At 43.3% G+C, this 21,927-nt stretch overlaps 3 protein-coding genes across 7 annotated transcripts in view; 2 read left to right on the top strand and 1 right to left on the bottom strand.

Annotated features, from left to right (window-relative positions):
* The first annotated feature begins 1,356 nt into the window (after positions 1 to 1,356).
* CUNH5orf49 (chromosome unknown C5orf49 homolog) lies at positions 1,357 to 9,275 on the top strand. Of its 2 annotated transcripts, XR_006166871.1 has the most exons (4): positions 1,357 to 1,970; positions 5,404 to 5,520; positions 8,452 to 8,696; positions 9,020 to 9,275. XR_006166871.1 is itself a non-coding variant. In XM_042806643.1 (3 exons), exons 1-3 carry the CDS (start codon positions 1,809 to 1,811, stop codon positions 8,629 to 8,631), a joined length of 459 nt encoding a protein of 152 aa, XP_042662577.1. In that variant the 5' UTR covers positions 1,357 to 1,808; the 3' UTR covers positions 8,632 to 9,275. The 2 variants fall into 2 exon arrangements, 1 of the variants encoding a protein (XP_042662577.1); XM_042806643.1 differs by having other exon boundaries at positions 8,452 to 9,275.
* A 2,208-nt stretch (positions 9,276 to 11,483) lies between these two features.
* Positions 11,484 to 21,576, bottom strand: FASTKD3 (FAST kinase domains 3). 4 transcript variants are annotated; one of them, XM_042806641.1, is made up of 7 exons: positions 21,505 to 21,576; positions 19,439 to 20,902; positions 16,177 to 16,262; positions 15,417 to 15,579; positions 14,190 to 14,259; positions 12,823 to 12,937; positions 11,484 to 12,032 (listed from the first exon to the last, which is right to left on the bottom strand). In XM_042806641.1, the coding sequence occupies exons 2-7, from the start codon at positions 20,871 to 20,873 to the stop codon at positions 11,937 to 11,939; spliced, it is 1,965 nt and encodes a 654-aa protein (XP_042662575.1). In that variant the 5' UTR covers positions 20,874 to 20,902; positions 21,505 to 21,576; the 3' UTR covers positions 11,484 to 11,936. The 4 variants fall into 4 exon arrangements, with proteins under 4 accessions (XP_042662575.1, XP_042662572.1, XP_042662574.1 ...); XM_042806638.1 differs by lacking the exon at positions 11,484 to 12,032 and having other exon boundaries at positions 12,043 to 12,937; XM_042806640.1 differs by lacking the exon at positions 11,484 to 12,032 and having other exon boundaries at positions 12,043 to 12,937; positions 21,459 to 21,513.
* MTRR (5-methyltetrahydrofolate-homocysteine methyltransferase reductase) overlaps positions 21,546 to 21,927 on the top strand; it is a 29,994-nt gene continuing 29,612 nt past the window's right edge. Inside the window, exon 1 of the mRNA XM_042806642.1 lies at positions 21,546 to 21,671. The gene's annotated coding sequence lies outside the window, so the exon portion shown is untranslated. The remainder of the gene's footprint in view (positions 21,672 to 21,927) is intronic.

Raw genomic sequence — 21,927 nt, 5'->3', positions numbered from 1 at the left:
TTATTCCATAAGGCAGTTTGACATTTCAGAACAGTGACCCTGCCTTTGAGACACCATTATGGCTATAAAAGCACATACCGACACGATTGAAATTCAGGAACCTTGGCAGTGGAACCTGAAGGGGCGTATTGCTACACCCTAAGAAGGCAGGCAGTTGAACTCCTCCTTAAGACACTGAATTCAAAGCACCTTTTAACACATTGGTCTCTGAGGTCAGCCGTGTTTGAATGCATAGTTTTGACCATAGAGATGAAAACTGCTCTATCACCCTCTCACAGTTGTTTGCACGTTAGTATTTAAGTTACCAAGGAAACAGACTGACCTGCCATGTTACTCTACGGCAGGAACACTTAGCAGAGGCATATTAGCAGCGTATGATCTAAGTCTGGTTGCAACTGGAACAAAAACCCCTGGGCATTCATATCCTGCTTCTGGGGAGTCTGCAAAAGGTGACCAGGAACAAAAAGCCTTTGTAAGACTCAAATAATTCTAAAGGGATTTATATCTTCATTGGGACGAAAAAAAAAAATGAACTGAAAAGCATCGTTTTTAATGATTTCAAATGGGGGGTTTATGACAAATCTGTAACAAGCTTCTAGGAATATTTTTAACAATTGGTATTGTATCCAGATAGCGTAATTCAATTTGATGCCATCTTAAATGTTAAACAAAATGAGCTACATGTGAACAGTGGAAAGAAAACCGAAGAGAAACCTTTCAGAGCTGACTTCAGAGCTCTTTCCTAGCTTAGTTTGTATTTCTGGCAAACAGTTTCTTGCAGATCTATTTATAGCTGCAGCTTCAGCTGAGCTGCTTTTTATAAATGGGCTTGCTATCTCTTGGTGCTCGGACTAAACTACAAAAAAGCACTTGCACAGTGGCAAACGTGTCCCTGCGTAGGAAGCTGCTGTAAAGAAGGCAGCTGTGGGATTTTCAATTCCACTGCTCACTGACGTGCGCTAATTTGGCCCATGCTACAGAAAAAAAAAAAAGAGGATCCTAATTAGTAAAGGGACGTTATTAGATAAGCAGATGGAAATTGTCACAATTGATTAAAGAAAAAAAACCGCCCCACCCAAGTCTGTAGGGTATAAATGCTTCCACAGCGCACTCACAGAAGCAAGAGGCAGTTTCGGTCAGGGCGCTGTTGATGCCTGAGCAGCAGCTCTAGGGCGGGGATGGGACTTTTAAATCAAAAGGCCTGAACGTTGCCCGGGTCCCAGGTGCCCAAACCCCTCGGCTGTGATTTCTGGGGCGGCGCGGTCTGAGCCTCAATCGGCTGTTGGGGCCTCGCACCCAGCGGGGGGGGGGGGGGGGGGCGAGGTTTCAGCCGCATCGGCCTGAAGCGGCTGAGCGCCCCGCTGAACCCCGCGCCTGAGGGGGCGCTCGCTGAAGAGACACCCCCCCCCCCCCCCCCAATTCCTCACAGCTCGGGATCCTCTCCTTCGGGTCGGAACGCCACGCAGCAGCGTGGCTTTATTCGACTTCTCCGCTGAAGAGGGGATTTCTGAACTGGTGCGAGCTGCCACGGTGCGGGGAAAAAAAAAAAAAAAAAAAAAAAAAAAAAAAAAAAAAAAAGTCGGTCCCTTTCGGCCAGGCGTTGCCCTAACCTTCTCCCCCGGCTTCCAAGGAGCGCCGGGCTGAGGGCGGGCGGTGCCGGAGCTCGGCCCCGCACCTCCCGCCCGGGTGCCCGGGAACCCGCGCTTCCAGCCGAAACCCCCGGCCTCGCGCGGCCTCCTCAGGCTGCGGGGCGCGCCCCGGCCCCGCCGCCCGGGCCCTCCGGGGCGTTGGCGGGCAACGGCGGCAGCATGGCGGCACCCCCGGGCGCCGCGGCAGCGACCGAGGGGGCACTCGGCGGCCCGGCGGGAAGGGGCCGGCAGCCTCCCGTCTGCGCTCTCTCCGCCTTCAGCGGCGTCCCGACCCGGCGGGAAGGGCCTCCGGAGCTCAGCTACTTCCACCGGGAGGCCAAGGTGAGGGGCGGGGGGGGCTGGCGGGAGAAGCCTTCCCCGTGGGTGTCTGCGCAGCGGCATCGGGCTCATCCTGAGGGGGCTGGTCCGGCGGGCGCCTAAAAAAACCCCCGGTGGTGTGCCAAAGGCCGGCAGAAATGCTGTGCGGTAGCTGCCAGCTGGGCTATCCAGTGCCTGCGCAGGAGGTTTCATCTTCAGAGCCCTCGGCCCAGTGTAATCGGTATATTTTGCTACTTGTGGGTAGGTAGTGTCTTTTCACTGGGTGGCAGGAGTAGGCGGAGACGTGGTCTGCCAAGGATTCGGGGAGCAGCGGGCCAGGTGGTGCCCCCAAAATGCGAGACGGCTTTAGGGGGAGCGCTAGGAAAGGCATCATCTGCCACTGGGATTGGGCGCAACGCCTGTGGTTTTTTTCTGGCAGCGCACGCTCTCGGGGATTCTTTAATAAAGAAACTGCTCCATTTTCAGTTGAGGGAAAAGGGTTTCGATGTGCATTGCTCAAATTTTCCGTATGCTCCGCATTAAACAAGAAAATCGATAGAGCTACTCAAAACAGTAACGTCAATACATGTCTTAATGACCAAATGTTTCTGAAGGTGTCACACTGACACTTGGCATCTAGCAACTCAAGTAGACTAGCAGGGAGCCTCACTCCTCACTTTCTTCTGCCTTATATCACCCTTCTTCCTCATTCTCTCTGTCTTCATACTTAAAATCAGAAATTAAAACAATCTTATGCCTTCGGCTTCAGCCAGGCTGTACTTCCCGGGCAGCACACCTTTCTCTCTCTGAAAAGAGTTATGTGCAATGTTGAAATTAACATCTCTTTCTTCAAAAAGAAAAAAGAAATTAAAAAGCTCTGAAATGTTAGTTATAGCAACGTAATATAGCAATTACGGCAACATATATTTCTTTATAGCAGTAAATGCAGCCCGTGAATCCCCTTGCCCCCAAGGGACAGGCTGCTGAAGGAGCAGGTCGAGCGTCCCCAGGTTGTGGGCAGGGCGCAGGCGGCAGCGCCGGGCGTTACAGGAACGGCAGATTTCCCACGTTGACCAGGTGGCCCTGCTAGAAGACGGGTAGATTTGTAATTTCAGACTCCTCCGCGCTGATTTCAGCGTTACCGTGGGAAGGTGCTCGGAGCCAGAGGTGAGCAGGCACAGTGGTTGCCACGCTTAGCTTAACAAAACACAGCAGAGAGAGCAGAACGAGAGCAAGGCTAGGGCAGGCCAGAGGGCCAGCGTGCTGCGCTGGGGGCTGGTGGAGCTTGCAGTCCATCCAGTCTGCACAGAATTAGGAACCATATGGCAGAGCTTTTCCTTAAAATACAGCGTCTGCTTTCACGCTCCTGATGACCTCATTTGTGGGAAATGCTGCTCCAGTGGCATGGAAACAGAAAGTGGTAACAGCTGCTTAAGAGGTTTCTTCACAGCACAGGCCTCAGCCACAGGAGAACAGATTCAACCCATTCTTTTGCACAATTGAGGAATTGGATAATTTGATTTTTTTTTTAATTTATCCAGGAAAAGGAATTTCATTCCTTTTTGCAGCTTAAATCCCTATAACCAACTGTATGTTAGAGACTGAAGCAAAGACAAATAGAGGAAGATACGCTTAGCACATGGCCATAAACCAGAAATTCCTGACTTTTGATCCCTTGGCTGACAGTTGCTCCCTTGATTGTCTTCCATAAGTTACTTTAGCCGGTTTGTGTGGTGTTTCCTCTTCTGTGACACAGAGAAAGCTATTGTCTATTTTATGTGTGTTTGGAATATTAATGTTTGCCAAGCGCTTAGCATTACTAGCAGTACACAGAGGGTGCCCACCCTGAGTGCAAATTTATTGTCTGCTCTGCATGATTCAGTTGCTCTGATGGGTTTAAGAAACAGCTCCCCACCACTGTCACCTAGGACAACTAAGTCAAAGTTTAACAACAAAAAGAAACAACAGCAAAAAGTTGTCAGTATATTGAGCACAGAATTGTTGCCTCTACACATCGGGCAGAAGATCTTAAAATAGATCATCTGGGAGACAGCTAGTTTTTAACATAACAGGCTGGCTACCTATCTGTGGGTTGCAGAAAGTATGAATTATCTCCTCTGACAGGGGTAACAAATGATGCCAAGTGAATAAAAACGAAAGAGCAAGTAACTTTCTTGCTGGTTAGCACAGATTAGATGCCCACTGAAATTCTGAATTAAACTGGTAGGGCGGGCGAGGAAAGGAAAAGCAAGGAAGCACAGAAAAAATAATAATGGAGGTGGCAAATCAGATGCAGGATGCTCTTGAATATGCCCAAAATTCTCTGAGACTTGATGGTTTGTGAGAAATGAAGGGACAGCTAGGTTAAATATCAAACCACCCCTCCACTTGGCAGAGCCAAGTCATGGAGATACCCTTCAAATGAAGCCTGCGATTACAGCGGTGCCTCACTAGCACTCTCAATTATGGTTTCCCTTCTTGACCTGTCCTGACTTGACTATTTTTGGAGGATAGCATTGTAAATTCTAAGAGTCAAAATACAAGAGTTTTTAAATGGCTAAATTTGGTACACTGTAAAATTAGAGGTAAAAAAAAAGCCCAACAAAATAGACAATTTTTCAAATTTGTAGTTATCCATGCACATAAACCAGTGATTGATTGTCGTGTATACTAGAATATGGGCCTTTTAATGACACTCATTAACAATGGACAGCATATTTCAACAGGGGTTTTGCTTTTCTTTCCTCGAATACTTTATTGGTTTTGAAACGCCTTTGATTTCATTGATGGCAACTTATTGATTGGATTTCACAAATGCGTTTGTTAGCAGATCAGATCTTTAATGTTGCTTATTTGGATGCAACTATGTCAGCAGATATCATAAATACAGTCATAGTCTGGCTTGGGGTGTGCTGTATTTTCATATGTGACAGATACACGCATACTTACCACTGTGGCACGTTTCTGAACTCCTACCAGTTCTACTTTAGTCAGAAATTAAATGGTGACTCCACTGCAGGATACCTTTTAATGTCTTTTTAATTCCAAATGAATTTTGAAACTGTCTACTTCTCTTTTATATTACAGTGCTAGATGATTTAACAAATATATGAATTTAAGAAGGAGAATATAAAGTTCAGATAATTAAAACCAGTAAAGCAGTTAAATTTCCAAAATTTACAACAGATTACATGGAAAAAAATGAGGTAAATTGCCACAGGGGAAATTTCAGAGCTGAACAGACTTAAAAAAAGATACCACGTTTCATTAGGTACTTTTATTGCAGGCTATTCCAAAGGAGTGACCCAAACTTGCTAATAGTAGCTCGGTAATACTACAGTTGCCATCATCTAATGCTATATGAGCACTGTTTAAGTATGGACTTGACTACATATATTCTGTAACCTGTAAAGTTAAGCAATACTGTGAATGAGCCATTTTTCCTCCTTTTCTCAAGACAGGAGATGTTTCCACTTACGAAGCCATTTTTAAAAGACCAGAGGGTTACAACAAAAATCTTCACCGATGTGACAGAAAACATGCAAAGAGTCGTGGCCTTAACATCAATGAGGAGGTAACTCTGATAAATTAATAATTGTCTTTGTTAAAGGTATTCTGTGCTTTTTGACATGGCTGGAAACCACAGGCACTGTTTTACCCTTTATAATGCAGCCCATACCGTAGCAAAGGAATCAGGGAGAGAGGGGTAGGCTAGGAATGTCTGCCTGTGCTGGTCAGTGTATATGATAGAGATGGCAGAAGGAAGAGAGAGGCAAAAGTTAAAATTACTGTAATCGCTGTGTGATAAAACTGTCGATGTTCTGCGACAAAGGCCACCGCTTGTGATTTGTCTCCCTAGCAGCTATATATGCCAGCCATTTCACTGCAAGCACATAGCCACAGTGCCCTTCAGCTCTGTCAGACAGGGCAGGGAGCATTAGGTGCTCCCGAAGGAATCCCGGGAGTGCCCATTGCCATCACCTGCTCGTGCCTAGTAACTCAACTGCTAATGTGCGTGAGGCCAAAAGCCGCATACACGACTACTCCAGTTAAAAATGAGCCTTTTTATTTGAACAAAAGAAAGCCAACCCACCTCCCTCAATACCAAGCCCAACCTCCAGCTGGGAAACTTGTGTAGAAAAAGTTTATCAGGGCAGAGTTAAGGCTTCTTACCGAGCTCTCGTATCGACAAAACTCAGTTTCCTACCAGTTTGCTTCCTAAAGCAGACATGTGCGGACCAGAACTCATACCAGCGCTGCTGGGCTGTGCACGCAGGGGACTCTGCCTCAGCAGGTGTCCCTTAATCCAGCCCTTTAATTAGCAGGGAGACACATCCAACCCACAGCTGTTCGATGTCACAACATGATCCTCCTGCACGTGGTGACATCCAACACTGGACTTAGCCATAACTAAGTGCAGGTCACATACTCGACTCCTGCTCTTTAATTACCTCAGTGGCCCTCAGACTTTATATAATCATAACTGTAGTGTAAAACATAATAAATAAAAAGGCCACAATCGGCGCGTTTCCGGTACACCACTGGAAGCAGACAGGCTGAACCCACCACAGCACACTGCTTTCCTTAAAGTGGGACAAGCCAAACCACTGTGAGCAAGCCCTTCGTTCCCTGCAGAGCGCCTGGGTGCACCCGGGGAATCCGGGAGCAGGGTCACAGCCGCTCGGTTTAGCTACACGTCGCACAGTGACTGCAGCCAGTGTTTGTGCAGGGCTGCCATTGCAGATTTCAAGTGTTAACCGTGCTAGGGTTACACCCTCTGAAGGCGTGCAGCGGGACGCTTCCCAGCCAGCTGTTGGAAAATGTGAGATCTGCTGAATGCCCAACCCTTAGAGATGAAATGCCACGGTGCACAGTCAGTGCTGTGCTACCAAGGGTGCTGAAAACTGGATCTTAGTTATTGAGAGGGAACACTAGCGGAATTACATACTGCTGCCCATCATTAGCACTGTAAACCCTGTATGGCTAGCAAAATCTTTCTCGATGGTACAAAGATAAGTTATTTACCCTTTTTCAACATTTATCCGCAAGTGGGACAGGGGAGGAAATGGTCTTATTTTTTGCCTGCCACTCTTCCTGACCTGATTTTTTTTCTGGTGGGTTAAAAGTTGGTGTACTGAATAGCTTTTAATGGGGTGGAACAAGGTAAGCAGGAAGGGTTGGGGGCAGAGCTGGGGGATGAATGGTTGTTTCAGAATGGGCTGTTCTGTTGTTTTGCTTTTGGTTTGGTTTGGTTTTGTTGTTTGTTTGTTTGTTTTTTAAAAAAAAGAAAGAAAAGGGAAAAGGGTTTATAGCATCTTCCCAAGAATCTTAGGTCTAGTTCTGTCCATGAGTCTGGAAATGTCTCTCAGCTGACTGCCCTGCTAGGAGACCCCTGGGTTCTGTGCTCCCACCTGCATCCTTGCAGGAAACACAGGGGCTCGTGTGCTTCCTGGGCTCTGTCCTCAGTGCTGACAGGGCTCAGACTTGTGTCTGTTGTAGCAAAGAAGTAATTGTTCGCACTTTGAACTGTGGTGTGGCATCCACACTTCAATTCTCCTTTAGATACTATTTATATTGTGAAACTAGGTAAACACATTGGGGACCAAGGCGTACTGTGTTAGCCAGTGTGCAAACATACAGGCAGCCTGGTAAATCTGAGACCTTTGGCTAGCAAAAGAAAACCAAACAAATCCTGTCTCTCCCTTCTGACTCCAGAGCTTGCTGTAGCTGTAGCGCAGGAAGGACCTGCAGACTGCAGACAGTGATTGCACAGTCACTTAAAGTGCAGTTTACTAAGAACACGCTTAAAAGAATCTTGCCTTGGTCATTTTTCACCAAGTCCACTTCCCATCATTGCAGAGCAGTTATTTCTGTAATCTTACAGATACAAGCAGTTTTTTGGTAAAACCTGTCATTGTGCAAAAATACAGTAGTATATCCTTTATGTCATTCAGGGAAAGCTTACATGGACTAGTGGTTGCTCAAGGTTTCTCTTTAGGCTTTGATTTTTTTCATGCAGTGCTTTCACTGAATTGTGCAAGCAGGGTAGGTGTTCCTGTAACAGAGGACGCGAATCTCTCCTGTTTTTCAAATGAACCACACAAGTCAGTGCACAAGAAAAATAAGAATGAAAATAAATTATGTGCCACTTTCCAGTAACATAGCGTTTAGTTTGACAGTACCCGCATGGTAATCACCTGTGTATATGTGTGTATGTATGATTGTGTAAAAAATTATCAGTCCACAGTAACTCATGGCACCGCTCTGTATCTTATCAACTTGTCATCTAGTGATACATTCATGGTTTATTAATATACATAAAAAACTAGGTCAGGGATGGAGCGGTATGAGTACAGATAAGTGCTAAATAAATATACATCCTTATCACAGATGCTGTACAGTTCTGTCCATTGCTTGGCCCCTGGCCACAGCACATTTAGCAATAGATAACTGCCAAGTATTTGCTCTGTGATTTTCTTATAAGGAGACTTTTATATTTTCACAGGAAATGGCAAGACCTGTTGCTGTTTTGTCATCTTCAGAGTATGGGAGACGCATAAATAAGCCCGCAGAGCAGCCGATCAGAGATCATGCAAGGATTAATCACATGAAGGCAGAATTCTACAGGAAAAATGGCATCACCTGCTTATTGGAACAACCATCTTCAAGCCCAGATCCATGCTAAATCTCCTGTCTCTGTCGTTTCCAGCAGCACCTATGTGGAAATAGCCCACCTCGCATCAAAAAGCAGTATGGTGTTTTTGCCTTTCCCTCTACATTTTAGTTAATGGGAACAATTTGGATTAAAAATAGGATGAAATAGCAGGTGTACTTTTCCTCATGATAATTCAAATGCATGTCTTCTCTTTGTGGTGTCGTCAAAATCTCATGAAAAGCAGCATCAGCAAGAGCCTAACATTTTAGGTGGCAACACTGGGAGTGAGACCTGTTGGGTCAACAGCTGTCTTTCTGCAATTTTAGGGAGTGTTTCTACATAACTAGTCACAGACTTAACATTTAAGTAAACTTGCTTCCCAAGGTATCAATGGTCACTGACTTCTTAATCCTTACAGTATTGCTACAGAATTGTGAGGCGTCGTTTTATCTGCACAACAGCTGAAATGGGGATTCAACACAAGATTTTCCAAAATGGATGGGCTTACCCATAAACAGGCAAGTAAAGAAATATTTTAACTTACAGAAGTTTCTGTAGATTTCACGTGGAAGTCAGGTTAAAGGGGGCTTCTGAGTACTTAGCCTTTAAGTAGACAAAATCTGGGTTTAGCTGATTTCAGACCTCAATTTTGCAGACTTTCACAAGTGCCACAAGAAAAATCATCTTTGGTTCTATATCCAGTGCTGAAAAAAAGTAATACTAGCAGAACAAGCACTAAATAGTTTGGTAGAAAGAATGGAAAAAACACAAGGATTTGAGCAGCAGTCATTTGAAAAGCACGTTTAGAGTAAATGTCTAAACCTGCTTAAACATTTAGTGCCTTGTATTCTCACCGAATCCAGTGTTAAGGTGATTTCAGAAGGAATATCTCCTACAAGGTATGCATCAGTTTGGTTTTCAGGAGCCATTGATCCTGCTGTTGTTGAAAGCTGAGGCAGTTTTCAGAAAGGAACAGGCAGGCTGATCATACCAGGAGGAGGACTGGACGTCCACAGCTCTGACCGATACTGGAGTTCTGTCATGTACTTAAACCTCTGGAATTTGTGAGCACAGGGAGTCTCTGAGTAAAGTAATAAAACCAAAGGACTATTTAATCTGGGGACTGGATAAGTAGTAAATTGGGCGATCAATAGGACTTGTGTGGCATGATGTGAGAAACAGAGCACACAGAGGGGCCCATTCCAAGAGGTGTGTGTTACTTTCATTATTCATGACCTGCAAGTTCTCTGCATTCAATGAGCTAGGGAGAAAAGCGCAGTAGCCGCTACGTTCCTTTTCAACAACAAATACTTCATTAAACAAATCCAGCAGCCTTAAATGAAAGGAATCACAGTAAGAACAAAGTGAGAAGGAAATGTTTTCTAACAATACCAGAATGCTTTTTCAAAGCGCAGTATCGAATGTATACCAGTGAAGAACAAGATGGAATGTGGCCATATTCTAAGCAGGTTATTTTTAGTTTGGGACAGTCTGTACAAATTACTTCTTTTAAGTAGTCTCACTATATTTATAAGCCATCTGTGTTCAAAAAAATACTGGAAATCAGATTTGTTTGAGAACACCACCACCTTCTGGCCTGTGTGAGAAATAGTCATCACCAGCTCGCTTCCACTGTGGAGAAAGTCTTAAGTCATCAAAACACCAGCGTAAGTTTTCCTATCTCAATTCTTTGCTTATGTCACTCCCCTTCTCTTTCAGTCCCTTCTCATCCCTCCTCGCTTCTGAAGGCTTTTCACGGGTTGCTCCTCCCACTACTTGTTTCTCATTCAGTTCCAAGTGGTGGACTTCACCTTTCAGTGCTCAGTGTCAAAAGAATACCTTGACCATGTTTTCTGCATTAGGAAGACATTCCTTATAAATGTCTGCAAAGACGTTTCAGTCATTCTCCTTCAGTTTCTCTTTTGCTAGCATAACAACTATGCTGTAAGCTTCCCATTACACAGTTGGAAAGTACCTCCTTCCTTCCTGGTGCTCCCTGCTGACACACTGCTGGCAGTAAGGGTTTTATACATGCACAGAATGCACAACATGACACGATGTAAACAGTGACTTGGATCTGGATTTTGCATCCAAAAATCTCCAGAGATTTCTGGAACAATTGACAGACACGTGCAACTCACGAATTATTAACAGTAGCCTTGGAAGTAAAAAAATGAGCACGTTCTGCATCTACTGGTGACACGTATAGAACTTCAGGGATGTAAAAGTTTCACCTTTTTTTTGTATCAAATCATAACAGTTAAAAATCAAATCGGGTGATGCTTGGAATTCTGCTTTGCTGCTCATAAATAATAATTCCACACAGGACAGAATGCACAAGCTAACACGAAAATGTGTTTTACATGGCAGTTCCTCAAGTATACATTATGTGATCGGAACCAAGGCTATCTTATTTTCCCTTTGTCCATCTCTTAACACAACACGTTGACACAAGTTAGGGCACACTTGTTCCAGCTGGAGTGGCTGCTAGTTCCAGTTCTCAGTTCCACCCTTCTGCCAGAATTTACTCATACATAAAAAAGGACTGCATAGGACAGTTCTTCTGAGCTTCAGAGCACAATGAGCTGCTGTTTAGGCTTGAATGGCAGGCTATACACCGAAGGAACTCTGGAGAGCATATATATCCCCATGCAGAGTTTAGCTAAAACTGCCACGAAAGACAAAACTAGAGATGGTACATATCCAGAAGGTCAGGTGGCCCCCACGGAGGCAGCTGTGCAAGTCCACTGCCCTGTGGCAGCTGTTCTTTTACAAAGCAAAGCAAATCTTTTTAATAAAAATGCTCACTGTAAGGCACTGCTCTTTTGCAAACAGCACTCCCTATCTCTTAATTATGAGCAATAAGCCAACACTGCTTGTTCAACTACTGCAAATTTTAGTTTTATTAAAGACTTGGGAAATCACATGAACAGCTAGGAGTAAATTACATAATTTCGTTCCATACTGTCAAGACAAGCCCTGACTGGTAGGTAGCATGGCACATTGTATACATCCAGACCAGCCAGTATAGGTGAATCGTCACGAGTCCGGTTGCAGCTGTGAGTTAGAACCAGTGAAAATACAAAGCAAACACATCGCTGTCTGGCACTTACCTCTGTCAGCTTACAATAAATATTGACACAAAACTTAAGAAAATATGTTGCTCCTTATTACTCCTTACATACCAATTGTTTCAAGTATTGGAAGGTCTCACATTCAGAACCTCGAATTATCTTAGGTGGAGTTATTTAGAAAACATAATTGTTCTACGCACAATATTTACATATCATAGTACAGAAGATCAACCTATGAGTTAGTATTTTTCTCCAGTGTCATCAGCTGAGTCCATATGTATGAGGAAAGATTTTTTTGTGTAGATATTCTGCTATTTTTCTGTGATTTTGTAGACTCTCTATCTCAAAAAATGGAATCTAGAAACAAAACAAAAATGACTGCTGGAAATATCTTTTAATAAACAGCTGGGTAAGACTGATGTTCATTAAGCAGATGTAAAATTACACACCAAATATCTGTCTGTTTTAAAATTAAACATTTAATCCTAAAATTATTACTGATCTGTAAATCACCTGCATAGAGATTATTGTAAAACAAAGAGTGATACCCATTACAGTTTAAACTAAGTTAAATATAACAGAGTTAGGCTTATATGATCAGTAATTAGAAATTGAAAAGAAAATCTCAAAAATCTAAAAGTAACTGTTTTAGTCAAAAGTATCTTTAAAGATAAAAATAACCCTGTTCATTCAACAGGCAAAATAAAGGATATACCCTGTTGTGAAAATATTATTCACAATACAAACCAGTTCCCTTTTCAACTTCTTTTTTTTAAAACTCCAAATTCAGACATTTTTCAAAAAATATTTAATTAAAAATCCCAATTCTACTGAACTCTTAGAGAACGTTTTCCTTTAAGTTAAGATTTGACCCTTAACCACTGTAGGGAAGTACTCTTTCAAGCAGCTGCTATTTGGCATAAAACACAGACAGAATACAATAATTAATCCAAAGAAGAAGAAGAAATTTCTGTAACACTCTCACAAAAAATGGGAAAGCTAGGCAGCGAGAACATAACATAGAAAGGTCAAGATTACATCTGCCTTGGGAAGTAATCACAGCTATAGTTTTATGCATTATATAATAGTAATTTTTCACTTCTTTTATTAGACAGAGCAAAAGCAAATTACAGTCTTTGGACCTTACCTGCACAACTTCATAACCAAGTAACTGAAGATGTCTCTGTTTAATAGCTTCTTCTCCCAACAGGTTGTGGCTATTAACACAAAATCTATTTTGACCATCAACACAGAGGGCAATTCTAAAATCAAGCACAAATGCGGCATCAAAAAAACCAATCAGTTATCTTAATCACCACAACAAGTTCAGTTCCTAACGAGCATGAGACAATAGCTCCCCCCTCTTACTCCCTAATACCTATGAGAATTCAATGGTGTGGGATGGGAATTACGTAGTTCAGGACAATTTAAATCAATCAATTTAAGGGTGGGAGGGGGAAAGCCTGAAGCTCAGTGAAACTGATCTGAAAAGCTTATATGCTCTGAACAAAATTTACCGTGCAAATTAATAAATTTGATATTTTTATGCTGCTATTGGTAAGCTGGTTTGAATTCTTCTAGAAGCAAAACCATACAAAATACTTGTCTCAGCTTGAAAACATTTCAGCAGTTAAGTTTATTCAACTTATTAGTATAATTGTTAAACCTGTTAGAGTTCAAGTTACGTTTACACCGAGCCTCTTTTACGTTAAACCTGTAAGTATGGTTGGCAGCATCATGGATTATATTTCTTCTCCTTGGTGATAAAAATCACATCATCTTAAACCAAATTTTGTATATCCCGTGTAAAAAAGTTGCTTAAATTTTCAGTATGTTAAGTATATTGTGCCCCTATTTACACGTGAAAGCTGTAATTAAAAAAAAAAAAAAAAAAATCAAAGCCCATTCTTAAATATTTAAGCCTGAGATTTTTAGAAGAACCTATATTAGTCTATGAGTCTTGTGAAGGTTAAGCTGGAGAAAACAAAACCTTTTCAAAGACTTTTGCTTTATCCACAGAAATGCAGCTGCAAATACCACACAGGCAGGTTGCTTAACTTTGTATCCAAGGTTTCTCAAAATAATCCTTATTTAACATACTTTTTAAACACCTATGCATTTTTCAATAAAAGCTAGCATCTGTAGTAAATACCCTCATTACACAGGATTCCTTACAGAAGTAAATTTGTGAACTCAGACTGGCTTAAACTGTGTTAAATCTACGCAGACATGCTCAACTAGAATTAATTTGGTTCTAATTTGAAAATTAATTACAGAAGATCAAAATCCATTACTATAAGCCAAATCTGGATCCTGACTGTCACCAGGTAAAGAGAGTCAGGAGGCAAATTTTGCCAACTTTGTCCTTTAGCCAGTGGTTTCAGTGTGAAACTTGAACTTGGTTGAGGTCAATGGCAAAACTCCAATTAGCTTAAATTTTGTCAGGGTTTCACCTTCAATGCTCTCTGTCAATGTTAACCAACATTTTACCAGTGGTTTCTTTTATTCTCTTACCGTCTGTGTACCTCTTCACACTGGGCAGCAGGCAAAACAAAACCTTCCTCATCTAATTTAATCTCAATATCTAGTACAAGTGAAAAGAGAAGTGACGTTAAAATCATTTCATATAATGAGCTGTTCACTGTAATTCTCATCCCCTCACAGTTCATTGTTTTATAAAATAGCTCAAATACTACTGCAATAATATTTGCTCAGTCACAGAGGCTTGCAGAAGATGCATACAGACTATTTAACACAAACGAGTGACAACAAGTAACACTTCAGCCTTCCGAAATGCCAGCAGCAAGGTAGTATTCCAAGTCCACTAAACACCATGACGTAGCCACACGGCGCTCCGCTGGGCTGGCTGGGGCCTCTGGAATTTTGATGGCTTTGGGGAGAGACTCCCTCTCTCTGCCCCTCCCCTTTATTTTCTTCTCACTAATGCCCTAATTTATAGATTATGTCGATTTGCAAAGAGAGCTTTGGACCCAAACCCTGCCAACTTCAACCCCATATGGAAGCTGAAACGCAGAATAATTCTGGAATCATCCCTCCCTCGATTTTTTTTTTTTTTTTAATCCCGCTGATGTCCCTGGGGTCCAAGAGACCTGTCCCTCAACCCCTTATTTATCATCTACCCCTCTTGGGCACACATCTTTCCTCATCACGATCTTCTCTCACCTTCCTTTCCAGGCGCATGAAGCACTCTGGTTTGCTCACTCCTCTCTCAGTCCCCAGGCACCCACTGACAGTTCTTGCCGAGGGGAGCGGAGCCCAGCTGAGCAGGGCAGAGGGCTCACAACCTTCCAGCTCTCCCTTTCTCTACACACCACCAGAGCAGAGACCAGACAGGTGGCATTGCTTCACCTTGTTCTATAGCATATAAACTGTTTACAGGATAAGTAAAAGAGGAGCTGATAGTAAAAATAGAGAATACCAAAGTTAGTATCTATTTTCAGTGCAGACTGCCTCTGTAAATTTCAAGCAACACTGCAGTTCTTTTGTATCTCTCTTCTTCTTTCCAGCTTTGCAAATGCATTTACTTAAAGTTCCCATGAGATTTCCTCATTTCAGACCTTCTATAGAGTTTTGCATTCCAGTTTACTTTTTCTATATTTGCACAATTTAGAATGCCCACAAAGGGAATAAAATCATTTTTATTTCAGGAAAATAACTGAGCCTAAAGTTTTGACAGCATAAGCATACATTTTACTATTAATCTAAAGAAATGTTACTTACCAACTGTATAGAAATACGGTGTTGATACCTTTGATGCAAAATATATTCTTTTTTTCAGTAAATAAAGTAATCCGGTCTTCACCCTTTTGAGGAGATGAACATCCAGAGAACTGCGAGGCATGCAAAAGGCCTTTACCTGATACTTTGGATGGAGTTTGGGACCCTACGTAATGACAGAAAACCAAATCAAACAAAAGAAAAAGGGAAATAACATTTTTGCAGGTGCCTCATTAATGTAGCAAAATGTATTCTGTGCATTTCAAAGCCATGTCTAGTGAGAGACTTACAGCCTGAGAAATGATTTGCTGGAAACTTAGAAAAAAAAAAAAAACCCAAAGCAACCACCCAACATCCTCAGCAAGCTTCCATGCTATCACGCTGAACATACTGCTCATGAAAAATGCACAACTGTTTTCATTCCTCTGCAGCCAGGACAACATCAAAGTGCCTGGTCTCTTTTGTGCCCTAAGACTTCATAAGCCAAACATTAAAAAGTAGTATTTGCTGGAAAAATACTTGGAAATACACAAAAAGCACTTCAACTTAGTCCTAGTCAGTTCCATCAAACATAGAAATAGATATATATCAAGTCAAACAGGTAGAAATGCTTCATATTTTCATCAATAAAAAAAAAAAAAAAGCTATTTCAGCCAATTCCAATGTTTTGATGGGGAAGACAGTCCTCAACTAATTAACAGCAGGGCCTTAATGACCTTATCTCCCCTTGTTAACATCATTTCTGGCTTCCTATGTACCATACCTCATAAAATGGGCACTCCAGGGTAACAGTCAGAAAAAGCTGGGTTAGCTGGGAGGTAACAGTTGTGTCCAAACCAGGTGGCTGAGCTGAAACAACAATATTCAGGCTTTCAGGTGTATCTTCAACAAAGTATCTTTACACAAACCATCATGCAGAAGTTAGGAGAAGCTATTCAGTTTAAGGCCACTTTGCTCATTATCATTCTTGATCATTGTTTGAACGAACAGAAAGATTGGGGGCGAAATGACGTAGTTAGAAAAATGAGGAAATGCTTTACAGAAATACCAACATAAAAAAACAAACAACTAGCAAGATCTTAGTTAAGACTGTCATGTCCTTTCACAAACAAAAAAGAAAATTGATCTGGAAGCTGCAGGATGTTCTACAGGGAGGAGTAAATTTGAGTTGAGGTCTTGGAGAAATATCCCCTTTCTGTCTTCCTACAAGCCATTCTCCCCAAGTTATAATCCCAGGATCTCACTGTTTCACTCAGTTGGGTGGGTTTTTTATCTGAAAGTAGTGGATAATACTGAAAAATTTCTGAAGATTTGTCTACAAGTGTATACTTGAAGCACATTTCATGTTACATGCACAGTATCATTACAGAATGGTAAAAACCTGACGTTGTGTAAGATGCTAATCATGCAGGTCATTTTCTCAAGTTCCTGTTCTGAACTCTGACCACTCTAGTTGAATACTTTCACTGATTTAAAAGGACATATGCAAAGGAACTGGTACTAGGAGGTTTCTCATTTTCTAAGTATCAGCTTGAGAACTTTAAAAGACATTCTGTTTTTTAGGACATGAGGCACGTCTGATTCCTAAAAATTAACCCCTTAAGGTATTTCGCATTGAACAGCTAAAAATTGAATGACCAAAGTTTCTTTCTGGCATAGCTTACTTATCCATATAATGCCACCAAATATGCTTTATTATCTAACACAGAGTTACTTGAAATCTGTAGGTTACAACTGTGTTGTTCATAGTAGGCTGGCGTGCAAAAGTGTTGGATTATGCCATAGTTAGAGCCAAGGACAGGCTGTCACTTGGGGGATGTTCTACAGGCTTACTAGACTGGGCAAGAAGAACAATTAGGAGAAGGCAGCCCTTGCAGAAAAGACAATCTTAGAAGGAGCGGGTGAGCAGACTCTGACATCTCCTAAGCCAGATGGGACAAACCATGCGATAGACTTTTAAATTTCAGTGTTTTCCTCGGTGTGGTTAAGACCTACAACCAAGTATGGGACTATAGTGCTTGCTCAGAGGTGGTAAGAAAGAAGGTTGCTGAGGGCACGGAGCAAAGATGGGCACAGGAAGCCTCTGCCTGAGGAGTGTCGTCGGCAGACAGGATGCCAATGGAAAGAAGCATCACATAATCATATCGGATTCTAGATTTAAAGGTATTAAAAAACCAGGACAAAGCACCAGTCTTTATGCCTTGTCAAAACATATGTGAGCCTCAGAATTCCATTTACATTTTTACCTAGATAACTGAAAAACACATAGCGGTCTATCCTTAACTGCTCACATTTACGACGCTGTTACATTTTACTGGTTCAGATCTTGTCTCTATTTTAATTAAGCCAACAATTATGCACTGCAAATTAATTCTTTTAGCTTTATCCATTTACCCCTTTCAGCTTTCACAAGCTGACTGCAATACAATATCAAAGAGAAATACAACCAAGTTGGAAGCAAGAATATAACACAATAATCCTTATCCTGAAAGAAGAGTAGAGATGACAGCAGGAGTCCGTCCATGGTTCTAGCTCACCCCCACCCAAAAAGCTGGACACGACACCGGCTGGCAGGAGGTAAGCAATAAAGTGCTAGAATCACTTACATGCAGTGAACCTCGTTTGAATCATAAGGCAAAACAGTATCTGAAAATTACATTTTGTACTGCCTGAGATTTACAAATTCTGTGTATTTAATTGTAACACGTTCTTATCAATAACAGTAATTTAAATTCTTTTTGTCCCAGTGCTACATTTCGCCTCGCTTCTCTCTAGAATTTGTACTAATCTCAACCAAAGTTTATAAGGACTTTTAGACTATTTTTTCAAATACAACAATTAATTATTTCTGAAGTAATAGGTGAGCTTGCTAATAACACAGTTGTAAGCAAGCTGTGGAACAGTAATTGTAACTTTTCTTGCACATTATAATTTGGTCCCAATTTTAGAAGCTATGAACAAGTGGTTTTCTGACAACTATTATCATGTACCTTGCCCTTAGAGCCTCAAGAGGAGAGTCGTTTAGACGCTTAGGAAAATATCCACAAATAAGGGTTATGCAAAGTCACTTAACAAGGCAAGCAGCAAAATCTTAAATCTAACCAGCAGTGCGCAAGCAGAAGGTAATTATTTTAGCTTCACAATCAGCACTACTAGTATTTCTACTGGTTTTTTGAAATACATCCTCCCTTGGGCTAGCCCCTGAGTAAAACGCCTAAGAGCCAGTTCCAACCCTAAGAAGTATGAAATCCAAGTAAGCAAACCAAACAACTGTTGTGGAAGAAAGAGACACAGAAAAATGAAGTGACTTGCCAAAAGCCACCATGTAAACAGGGGGCTACACCCAGAATAAAAGTCAAGTCTCAGGAGTCACTATCCAGTGTTCCACTTTTATGCCACATCCCTCATGTGGCAGTCACTACAATGCAGCAATTTAGAGAAAAATGAACCCAGACTCACTAAACTCTATTTTACATCAGTCATGCATCATTCCAAGTATCGCTGCCATTAAAAAAATCTACCACGTTTGGTCTCAGTCCTGCTAGTTCCATAATAACTGGCCTCACCTGCCTTCCTAGTGTTACCGGTCTCATAGTAACAGTCTCACTTCATTGTGAATATCCACATCAGTCACTGCCTGGGCAAAGTAAGCAGCCAGAGTTAAAAATAACACATTTCCTGCACAGAATAACTTAGCATCTAAACCCTATATGAGACAAAGGACAAACGTGGAAAACCAGGAGGTCACTAGTTTTGAGAAAAGCGGGAGGATTAACTGAAATAAAAATGTGAAGGGAATTCAAATCTCTGTATTGTACCGTGCAATTTTCAAACTCCTCTAAATGACAGAAACTGAAAGACAACTGCAACTGTGACAAGGAAGCAACAGTCTTTGGCCTCCTGATCGCTGCTCTCCAGCCATCTTCATCAGGTCATGAAAGCGGTAAGAAACGGGTGCTTGACAAGAGACACACCACATAATAGAAAGAAACGCAGAGCACTGCAAGAGAAACATTGCTCCTTACCGTGAAGCTGTTGCAGAAAATAGGGACTAAATATTTTTGGCAGAAAATTTACTGGATAACGTTGAATAAGGACACAGGAGTGTAGCAGGTTCAGCAAGGTGTGAGGCTGAAAGTGACGAAAGCGAGCATGCAGCACCATCTCAAGCTTCCTAAACAAGGAAGGAGCACTTGGAGGCAGATAGTTGAGAGTCCCAAATGGTATAATATACCCAGCAATCTGGTCAGTGGTAAATCTGTCAGCATCAGAAATGAAACCTTCTGCCGCCGCATCAAAGATGGGCTTAGAAAGGATCATCTTTTGGCAGCAATAGTGCATGATTTTGCTGACTGTCTGGGGATGCATAGTACAGATGGACTTAGGAATGTGTGTTTCCAGTGCCTCTGTAAAAATCTGTTCACGATGGCCAAAGTACAGGAAGGCTTCCAGTACGTTTACCAGTTCATCACCAGTGAAATACGGAATATGCTTCACGGAATGTTTACACAGCGCTGTGACTAAAGGAACTGCCTGGGTCTGATGAAGAACAACCAGTGAATTCAGTATTATGCTTGTGAACTTTGGGCTTAGCTGGGAAACTATGGTTAAAGTGACACTGTTCAGTCTGTTTAGCAAGGCCTGGTATTGCTCCCCTTCCCTGACAGTCACCTGCAGCGTCTTATAAACCATCACCATTTCCCTAGGACTCCACTTCTCAATGTCTTTTTCTTGCATGTGGTTCACAATTTGTTCCAGCACCGGACAACTTGGGCCTTCCAACTCAAGCAAACTCTCCCCAAAAGCACACAGATTTTTAAGAGACAACTGTCCTTTACCAAGACGTTCCTCAGCCTCTGAAAGCAAGCTTGCCATCAGAGTACTCCGGGGATCGATACGTAGTTTTACCAAAGCTTGCAATGCATTCAGCAGCCCAGTGTTTGACAGCTTTGAGGACTCAAATTCAAACTGAAAGCATAATGCCCTGAAAACGTCATTCTCTAACACTCCTTCAGGGTTTTTCAGACCATTGTCATCCACCTCAACTTCGGAAATCCTCTGCAGGGCTCCTGATGCCATAGTATCAGACATGACTTCCAGAGAGCTAAGAAAGTCAAAAATCTCTTTTGATGTACAAAGGCTGTTCAGCTTCTTGAAAAACAGTTGTTCATCCATCCACGCGTTATTAGATGTAGTAACGCTCTCAGTACCTCCACCGAGATACACAGTTTCATTAACAGAAAGAGACTGTATCCGCAGCTGTACATGGTTTTTTCTACAAAACATATACTGAGCTTTATCTTTGAAACACAGCATCCTCATGGCTACGGAGCTGCAGTTTTGGGGCTTGCGCTGCCCACTGATAAAGCTCAACCTTTTGCTGAGGGTCATCAAAATGGACCTCCTTGCTGGTGTGCTGGATGAATAAAACTGGAAACTTTTCCGGCCAATCAAAGCCATAGTGGGTCAAGCAGGTTCTCAAAAGCGACCTAGAGGAAGGAAAGTGCATGTAAGCATACAGTTTGGAAAAACAGCATAACCCTCAGTATAACACGGAAAAAAAACAAAACAAAACAAAACAAAACAAAACAAAACAAAACAAAACAAAACAAAAACAAAACAAAACAAAACAAAACAAAAAAAAACAAAAAAAAAAAAACAAAAAAAAAAACCTTTCAGCGGCCGGACACGCCGGGGGCGACCCCTCTCCCACGACCACCAGCACAAGGCAGCGCCAAGAGAAGAAACCGCCGGGAGCGGCGAGTGGCCGCCGGCGACGCGCCCCTGCCCGCGTGCCCGTCAGGACGCGGCGGCGTGGGGCTCACCCACGCACACGCGTGTCCCCGGGCAGGAGCTGCCCGGCGGCGCTTCCCGCTCCACCCGCGCGGGCCGGGGCGCCGGGGGCCGAGCCGGGGCCGGGGCCGGGGCCGGGGCCGGGGCCGGGGCCGGGGCCGGGGCCGGGGCGCGTCCCTCCCTCCCTCCCGCCCCGGCGCCTGCCGCCTGCCGCCGCCGCCTTCCTCCTCCTCCTCCTCCTCCTCCCCGCACCGGGGCCGGGGCCGGGGCCGAGCGGCGGGAGCGCGGGCAGCCTCACCTCCGCCGCCATGACGGGCAGCGCGGGGGCTGCCGGGAGCTTCCGCCGGATTTGGGCCTGCGGGCGCTGGGCGGCCGCCGTCCCGCTCCCCGCGGGCGAGCGCTGAGGGGCGGCGGGGCCGTTCGTGGGCCCGGCTTTAGCTCCCTGAAATCACCGTCCTGCTGCAGGTACAGCTCTCCCCCCTTCCCAGCGGGCTCGCGGGGCGGCCCGCCAAGTAATTCTGGGCGAAAGGTCAGCCCTGGGCTGCGGGGGGGGGCGGGGGTTTCACATGCGGGTCGCATTGACTTTTTTTGCGGTTTTATGTCTGAATTGGTCGCAGAGTGAAAGGGGTGCTGGGCAATTCACTCACTTGGGAAAATGACATGGGAATGGCTTCATGGCTCTGGAGGCACGGCGCGGTCCCGCAGCCTCCTCTGACGCCAC

Source organism: Tyto alba, unplaced genomic scaffold (genome assembly GCF_018691265.1).
Source record: "Tyto alba isolate M040663 unplaced genomic scaffold, T.alba_DEE_v4.0 Super-Scaffold_48, whole genome shotgun sequence".
In the NCBI taxonomy this organism is placed as follows: domain Eukaryota; kingdom Metazoa; phylum Chordata; class Aves; order Strigiformes; family Tytonidae; genus Tyto; species Tyto alba.
Note: the sequence above shows the minus strand (reverse complement) of the source record. Positions and strands in the feature narration are given on the sequence as shown.